Source organism: Labeo rohita, chromosome 4, assembly GCF_022985175.1.
Source record: "Labeo rohita strain BAU-BD-2019 chromosome 4, IGBB_LRoh.1.0, whole genome shotgun sequence".
NCBI classification, from domain to species: domain Eukaryota; kingdom Metazoa; phylum Chordata; class Actinopteri; order Cypriniformes; family Cyprinidae; genus Labeo; species Labeo rohita.
In genome coordinates this window covers 23,505,846-23,514,766 of record NC_066872.1, presented here as the reverse complement: position 1 = coordinate 23,514,766, position 8,921 = coordinate 23,505,846, and the positions used below count along the sequence as shown (strand labels likewise).

At 40.1% G+C, this 8,921-nt stretch overlaps 1 protein-coding gene across 1 annotated transcript; it reads left to right on the top strand.

Moving 5' to 3' along the window:
* The first annotated feature begins 4,222 nt into the window (after positions 1 to 4,222).
* Positions 4,223 to 8,128, top strand: LOC127164578 (cadherin EGF LAG seven-pass G-type receptor 1). Its single transcript, XM_051108575.1, has one exon. The coding sequence runs from the start codon at positions 4,465 to 4,467 to the stop codon at positions 7,516 to 7,518; it is 3,054 nt and encodes a 1,017-aa protein (XP_050964532.1). The 5' UTR covers positions 4,223 to 4,464; the 3' UTR covers positions 7,519 to 8,128.
* The last annotated feature ends 793 nt before the right edge of the window (positions 8,129 to 8,921 follow it).

Sequence of the window (8,921 nt, the reverse complement as noted above, 5' to 3'; positions counted from 1 at the left end):
TTGTAAATATAATTAGTATTATAATATATATTATATTATATATAGTATTTTTTGTAAGTAAACGTCTTAAGAAAAATTAGTTTTCAAAGAAGAGCATGATTGTCTTCTACGCGAAATCCATGTCTGTGTCTTTTATGAACAACAATGGGAGTGACTGCACATTTTAATCTGTTAAGGAGACACTAACATTTCATATACGTTTACAGTAGTCAACATTTTAAGTGGATCAAAAATGTTCATCAAAGTTTTCCTAAAACAAGAACGGTGATTAGCTCGCCGAGATTGCACTTGTCATATAATACTACGTGCTGTTTTATATGGGTTCCAACCCACATAAATACAGTACCAGTCAAGCAGATAATGTATGTGTTTTTTTAGGTATTTCATTTTCGTATAATCAAACTGTGTGATCATTTAGCCTATGTGTCGACTGCAAATATATTCACAAGCAGAAAACAACGTTTATAGGTCATACTTTCAGACTTATTCTGCTAGTGAACACAAGTCACAAAGTAACACGTTACAAAGTGCAGCATTAAGTTGCAGCTTTTCGACTACAGAAAAGGCTATTATATTTGATATACTGTTATAATCGTATAAAAAAAAACACCTACTGAACACAAATAATAAGTTAAAACGTTTATAAAGTAACATTTCTAAGCAGCGTTTCAACTAGAACTTTAACATGTAATTCACTACAATCAAGAAATCAAATCACAAGTCTCCGAAGTATTTCTATGAGAAAAACGGCAAAACAACGTGGAAATTAACGTTAAGTTTTTTTTTATATTAATTAAAGGAGACATCAGATAGTCTCTGAAGAAAATGTACCATGTTTTTATTATTGTAAATATAGTTTAACGATAGCGTTTGTAATTAAACCACAGTAGCCACAAATTTACAGTTGTCTGAGACTCCATGAAAGGTACTTTAACATCATAAAGCATAAAATGCAATATACTTTTACTTTAATATTAGTTTTCATAACAAGTAAACACAGGTCACAAGTTAACACGGGCACATTTTCTTGATTCAGCCAGTTGCAAAATGTCACGCTGAGAGTAAAATCCTAATTGAATCCAGAAATCAGTGGCTGAAATAGCGCAGTTCAGTAAAGATAGTTTGCGGTTTGATATTCGGATTTCTTTTGGCTATAAATACACAACGCGCTGTCATAAACATGCAAATAATCCCGAATGTGGTTCTCCATGATTTGTGAATTCTGGTGATGATGTGCCTTTTGGCCGAAATTTTATTTTATTTTTTCGACTCTTAATTTTATAATGCTTATAGCTCCGAAAGTTGGAAACTTAGCAGACTGAAACCAGTGTCATGTGAACCAGCTTGATCTGTGAATTTTTTCACAGCAAAGCTCTTGTCCGTAACCCCCTTGGTAAGTCCGCTATAGTAAGGAATGTGAAAAATATGCGCTCTTCATGTTTAACGTATTTTACCATTAAACACGCAGACTGCTCGAATACAAAAACATTGTTTTTAAGTCAAACTCGATTTGTGAAAACTTTCACAATCGCTATTTATTGCGTAACAGTGTTTCTTTATGCTCTGCTCTCTTTTTCTTCTATCAGTACTGGTCAGCTGGCCCTTTCCTGAGTCACTAACATCACTATTCTGGTTTGTGAAAACTTTCACAGATCAGTACTGGTCAGCTTACCCTTCTTTGGGTCATGTAAATCACTATTCTAATCTGTGAAAATTTTCACAGGTCAGCACTGGTCAGCTGACCCTTCCCTGGGTCACTAACATCACTATTCTGATCTGTGAAAACTTTCACAGTTCAGTACTAGTCAGCTGACCCTTGAGTCATGTAAATCACTATTCTGATCTGTGAAAACTTTCACAATTCAGTACTGGTCATCTGACCCTTCCCTGAGTCACTAACATCACTATTCTGATCTGTGAAAATGTTCACAGGTCAGTACTGGTCAGCTGACCCTTCTGTGGGTCATGTAAATCACTATTCTAATCTGTGAAAATTTTCACAGGTCAGCACTGGTCAGCTGACCCTTCCCTGGGTCACTAACATCACTATTTTGATCTGTGAAATCTTTCACAGGTTAGTACTGGTCAGCTGACCCTTCCCTGAGTCATATTAATCACTATTCTGATCTGTGAAAACTTTCACAGTTCAGTACTAGTCAGCTGACCCTTGAGTCATGTAAATCACTATTCTGATCTGTGAAAACTTTCACAATTCAGTACTGGTCATCTGACCCTTCCCTGAGTCACTAACATCACTATTCTGATCTGTGAAAATGTTCACAGGTCAGTACTGGTCAGCTGACCCTTCTGTGGGTCATGTAAATCACTATTCTAATCTGTGAAAATTTTCACAGGTCAGTACTGGTCAGCTGACCCTTCTGTGGGTCATGTAAATCACTATTCTAATCTGTGAAAATTTTCACAGGTCAGTACTGGTCAGCTGACCCTTCTGTGGGTCATGTAAATCACTATTCTGATCTGTGAAAACTTTCAGAGATCAGTACTGGTCAGCTGACCCTTTCCTGGGTCACTAACATCACTATTCTGATCTGTGAAAACTTTCACAGTTCAGTAATGGTCAGCTGGCCCTTCCCTGAGTCATGTAAATCACTATTGTAATCTGTGAAAATGTTCACAGTTCAGTACTGGTCAGCTGACCCTTTCCTGGGTCACTAACATCACTATTCTGATCTGTGAAAACTTTCACAGTTCAGTACTGGTCAGCTGACCCTTCCCTGGGTCACTGACATCACTATTTTGATCTGTGAAATCTTTCACAGGTTAGTACTGGTCAGCTGACCCTTCCTTGAGTCATGTAAATCACTATTCTGATCTGTGAAAACTTTCACAATTCAGTACTGGTCAGCTGACCCTTTCTTGGGTCACTAACATCACTATTCTGATCTGTGAAAACTTTCACAGTTCAGTACTGGTCAGCTGACCCTTTCTTGGGTCACTAACATCACTATTTTGATCTGTGAAATCTTTCACAGGTTAGTACTGGTCAGCTGACCCTTCCCTGAGTCATATTAATCACTATTCTGATCTGTGAAAACTTTCACAGTTCAGTACTAGTCAGCTGACCCTTGAGTCATGTAAATCACTATTCTGATCTGTGAAAACTTTCACAATTCAGTACTGGTCAGCTGACCCTTCCCTGAGTCACTAACATCACTATTCTGATCTGTGAAAATGTTCACAGGTCAGTACTGGTCAGCTGACCCTTCCCTGAGTCACTAACATCACTATTCTGATCTGTGAAAATTTTCACAGGTCAGTACTGGTCAACTGAACATTCCCTGAGTCAGTAACATCACTATTTTAATCTATGAAAAAAATCACAGTTCAATTTGGGTCAGAATAGTGATGTACATGAATCAGGAAATGGTCAGCTGACCAATACTGAACTGTGAAAGTTTTCACAGATCAGAATAGTGATGTACGTGACTCATGGAAGGGCCAACTGACCAGTACTGACCTGTGAAGAGTTATTGACTCAGGGAAGGGTCAGCTGACCAATACTGAACTGTGAAAATTTTCACATATCAAAATTGTGATGTTATTGAATCAGTGAAGGGTTAAATGTCCAAAATTGCTCTGTGAAATGTGTCACAAATCAGAATAGTACATAATGGCACAGGAAGGATCAACTGACAAAAAATAAACTGAAACATTTCCTCGTACGTGAAACGTTCATTAGAGGCGTATATGATTTATCTAAGGGCTTGGAAAACCGTTATTCACTGGAACAGCACCGTGTGACATTATGATAGAAGAAAAAGAGAGCAGAGCATAAAGAAACACTGTTACGCAATAAATAGCGATTGTGAAAATTTTCACAAATCTAGTTTGACTTAAAAACAATGTTTTTGTATTCGAGCAGTCTGCGTGTTTAATGGTAAAATACGTTAAACATGAAGAGCGCATATTTTTCACATTCCTTACTATAGCGGACTTACCAAGGGGGTTACGGACAAGAGCTTTGCTGTGAAAAAATTCACAGATCAAGCTGGTTCACATGACACTGGTTTCAGTCTGCTAAGTTTCCAACTTTCGGAGCTATAAGCATTATAAAATTAAGAGTCGAAAAAATAAAATAAAATTTCGTTATTATCTTCTCATAATGCGACTGCTTTTTGCGCGTGTTCGAAACCCGTGCCAAACAAGTTTTTATTTGGTTCCCATACTTCTGCCGCTACGGGCCATCATACCAATAATTTGTAATCTTTACAGGAATACCAAAATCATGTAAGGAGCAAGTGTGCGTTTATTAGACAGCTTATCACGTCAGCTTGTGCTTTCAGAATCGGGGAATCTGCTGCGGTCGTTTCATCGCATCTGGAGTCGAGGACTCGAACGAGGAAGTTGGTCACAAGATAACACTGTCACCAGTTAAACCATAGCACCGGCAGAAGGAGAGCTGATGTTTTTTGTTTTTCTGCATGTTTTGTGGAGTTTTACACCATGGATCTAGTAATGTGTTGGTTATTATGGGTTCACCTTCTCCTCTGCGCTCCTCTCATGGGATGTTTCGACTTGCACCTTTCGGAGACTTTACGTTCTGGAGATGTTTTGGCCAATTTGTCACTGGGACCAGGATGGACGTATAAAATAGACAGGAATTTAACATCCAAGTACATTGAGAACTTTATTAAAGTGGACTGGAGAGATGGAGTCGTGCGTTTAAATGGAGAGGTGGATTGTGCGCGCGCCCCTCAGAGCTCGCTGCCTCTTTATGTTAAAATTCAATCATTAACAACTGAAGGACTGGTTAACGCACATTTTAATGTATTTTTACACGGACGACATTGTGTGTTCAAATATAAAAGGAGGACAGTGACTAAGCCTGATATTAACGTGGATTGCGTTTATAACGTGGGACTAACTTCCTGTTTTTCTCCTGGTGATTTACTCCTTAGTTTTAAGGACTATTTACCTGTCTTCACAAGGAACTCCGGCGTTTTTTCTACTTCTTGCACCTCAGACCATCTGAATGTGTTTGTGCGTAACGGGACTTTGCTTGTGAAGGACGCGTACTGTTTGGAAACGGACTTGAGACGCCTTAAAGACACTATTCGCTGTTCGTTCCACGATTCAAACGGTGAGCCCTTTTCTGTGTGCCTTAAATTACGATTCGCCCCAGTCCAAACATCATCACATTCTATGCAACACGTATCAAATCAATGGAAACCGAGAATACGCCGAGCCGTGAATTCAGCGCCTCAGTTTCAGTTACCGAACTACCAGGTTTCAGTGCCCGAGAACGAGCCTGCGGGTACGCGCGTCATCACCCTCAAAGCGACTGACAGCGACCCTGGAGAGGCGGGGAAGATCGAGTATGGCATGGAAGCATTGTTCGACAGCCGTTCTAACGACTTCTTTCGGATAGACCCTCAAACCGGCAGCATTGAGACTGTCCAGCCCTTAGACAGAGAAGTGAAAGACACACACGTGTTTAAAGTCACTGCAACTGATAATGGCACACCGCGACGCACAACCACGTCGTACTTGACCGTCACAGTTAGTGACACCAACGACCATGGTCCCGTTTTTGAACAGAACGAATACAGGGTTAGGATACGAGAAAATGTGGAAGTTGGTTTTGAGGTAATTACAGTCAGGGCGACAGATGGAGATGCACCATCAAATGCGAACATGATATATAAGATTGTGAATGGTGAGGGTGTTAATTCTGGATTCGAAATCGATTCTCGAAACGGACTGGTCAAGATCCGTGTGCGTCCAGATAGAGAAACCATGTCCCAGTATCAGCTGATAGTAGAGGCCAATGACCAAGGAAAGGATCCTGGGCCCCGCAGTGCTACCGCGACAGTGCACATCACAGTCGAAGATGAAAACGACAACTATCCTCAGTTTAGTGGGAAAAGATATGTAGTTCAGGTGCCTGAAAATGTGGCAGTGAACACTAAAGTGGCCCAAGTAGAAGCCACTGACCGAGACGAGGGCAATAACGCTAAGGTTCATTACAGTATAATCAGCGGCAATGTCAAAGGTCAGTTCTTCATTCACACCCCTACCGGAGCCATTGATGTCATAAACCCTCTAGACTACGAAATGATCAGAGAGTATAACTTACGCATAAAGGCACAGGATGGAGGGAGGCCTCCTCTCATTAATGGAAAAGGCATCGTTGTGATCCAAGTTGTGGATGTGAATGACAATGCTCCTATGTTTGTAAGCACTCCTTTCCAAGCCACCGTTTTAGAGAACGTGCCCATTGGATATTCCGTCATTCACATTCAGGCCATTGATTCTGATTCTGGAGAAAATGCGCGTTTGGATTACAGCTTCACCGACACCACTCCAGGCTTTCCATTCACCATCAATAACAGCACTGGATGGATAACAGTCAGTGTTGAGCTGGACAGGGAAACAACTGAGTATTACACCTTTGGAGTAGAAGCCAGAGACAATGGTGTTCCGGTGATGTCATCCTCAGCTAGCGTTAACATCACCATCCTAGATGTGAACGACAACATCCCTGCATTCACCGAAAAGGTATACTCGCTAAAAATCAATGAAGATGCTGTTGTAGGGACCAGTGTGTTAACTGTTACAGCTCTGGGCCGTGATGTAAACAGTGTGGTCACCTATCAGATCTCCAGTGGTAATACGCGGAACCGGTTTGCCATTACTAGTCAAAGCGGAGGTGGACTAATCACAATAGCACTTCCGTTAGATTACAAACAGGAACGCCAGTACGTTCTGACCGTCACCGCCTCTGATGGTACGCGCTTTGACACCGCGCAGGTGTTTATCAATGTAACTGATGCTAACACTCACAGACCCGTGTTCCAGAGCACAAGCTACCATCAGACCTTCAGCGAGGATCGACCCATTGGATCAACTGTTGTGGTAATCAGTGCAACAGATGAAGACACTGGTGAGAATGCACGTATTACCTATATCATGGAGGACAATGTTCCACAGTTCAAGATTGATCCGGACACAGGAGCCATCACTACGCAGATGGAGATCGACTATGAAGATCAAGCTTCGTACACATTGGCCATCATTGCTCGTGACAATGGAATCCCACAAAAGTCTGACACCACCTATGTGGAAATTATCGTTCTGGATGCCAATGATAATGCACCACAGTTTGGGAGGGATAAATATCAGGATACCGTGTTTGAAGATGCACCTGTGTTCACCAGTGTGCTCCAGATATCTGCTTCAGACAGGGACTCGGGGTCAAATGGACGTGTGAGCTACACTTTTCAAGGTGGCGATGATGGAGAAGGAGACTTCATGATTGAGCAGTACTCTGGAATTATAAGAACCCAACGGAAGCTGGACAGAGAGAAAGTTCCAGTGTATAACCTGAAGGCCTATGCGGTAGATAGAGGTGTTCCTCCTCTCAAAGCAGAGGTGGAGATCCAGATTTCCGTCTTGGACATCAGTGACAATACTCCTGCTTTTGAGGACCAACCCATTGAATCAACTGTTGTAGACTTTGGGGAAAATGGGACTTCATTTGGACGTTTTTGTTTTTAAATAGGTCTGAAACCTTTTACTAGATGTATTCAACTCTCGTCTTCCATCACTTTGACATATTCTCTATAAACAATGGACTGTAGTCCTTTTTGTTTTGCTAAAAATACATGTGTCAAGTCAGCGTTCTGTGCAATTTATAGTATTATAAAACAAAAAAAAAAGTACATTTTGATTGTACATTTTTAGCAGCATTCAAGCTTGCTAGGTTGATTGGCAACTAAAAACAGCCTAATGTTAGATTAATAAACTGTATTACTGGGCTAAAATCATGGTAGTATAATCTTCTGTGACTTATTGCTTTATGGACATTGAAAACTGTGAAAAATGTTATAACGTTATTTCGTTCTGTTTAGTCGCGTTATTATTATTATTTTGCAGTATTTCTGAAGTGGGCTGCATCAGGTCACACTGCGTAGACGCAGGCGACATCACTCCCTCAAGCCCCACTCGTGGCATTATTTAGAAGATGACAACAAAGAAACACAGAGAAAGAGACTGATTGCCGGCCAGCCAGGGTTCGTCTTTGGGAGAAAAAGAAGAAACGATTTAAAATGTATGTGTGTGTACTTCTAACATGTTTGGTTGGTAAAATAAATGTTGTAAATTCAAATCAGAGCATCTTCCGTGTCTGGAATGGATGTATTCTTGAGTCTATAAGGTAACAATAATATAATAGATAACCTTGTTTGAAATGGGTTTGGCTAAATAGAATTGCTTTACTAAAAAGAGACTAAAATACAATTTTCATTGACTAAAGTTAGACTAAATGTCATCAGTTTTCGTTGACTAAAACTAGACAAAAATAGTCATGGATAATTCTGACTAAAATAAGACTAAAATGCTCAGACTTTTAGTTGACTGAAACTTGATTGGACTAAAAACAGTATGAACGTGACTAAAACTAATAAAAACTAATAAATGACAGCTTCACACAAAGACTAGACTAAAACTAAAATTAAAACAGGCCGCCAAAAACAACACTAGCTGAGACACATGCGGCACTAACCAGCACACCTCTCATCTCTTGTGTTTTATGTTTTAAGGACAATAACAAGAACTTAGGACACTCTTAGTATTCACAGACATTTAGGATGGGTGAAACCTTAAAGGAGAAGTCCACTTCCAAAACAAAAATTCACATATAATGTACTCACTCCCTTGTCATCCAAGATGTTCATGTCTTTCTTTCTTTAGTCGTAAAGAAATTGTTTTTTTGAGGAAAACATTTCAGCATTTTTCTCCATATAATGGACTGATATGGTGCCCCGATTTTGAACTTCCAAAATGCAGTTTAAATGCGGCTTCAAATGATCCCAAATGCGGTTGTAAATGAGTCCAGCCAAGGAAGAAGGGTCTTATCTAGTGAAACAATCACTGAAACAATCAGTTAATTTCATTAAAAT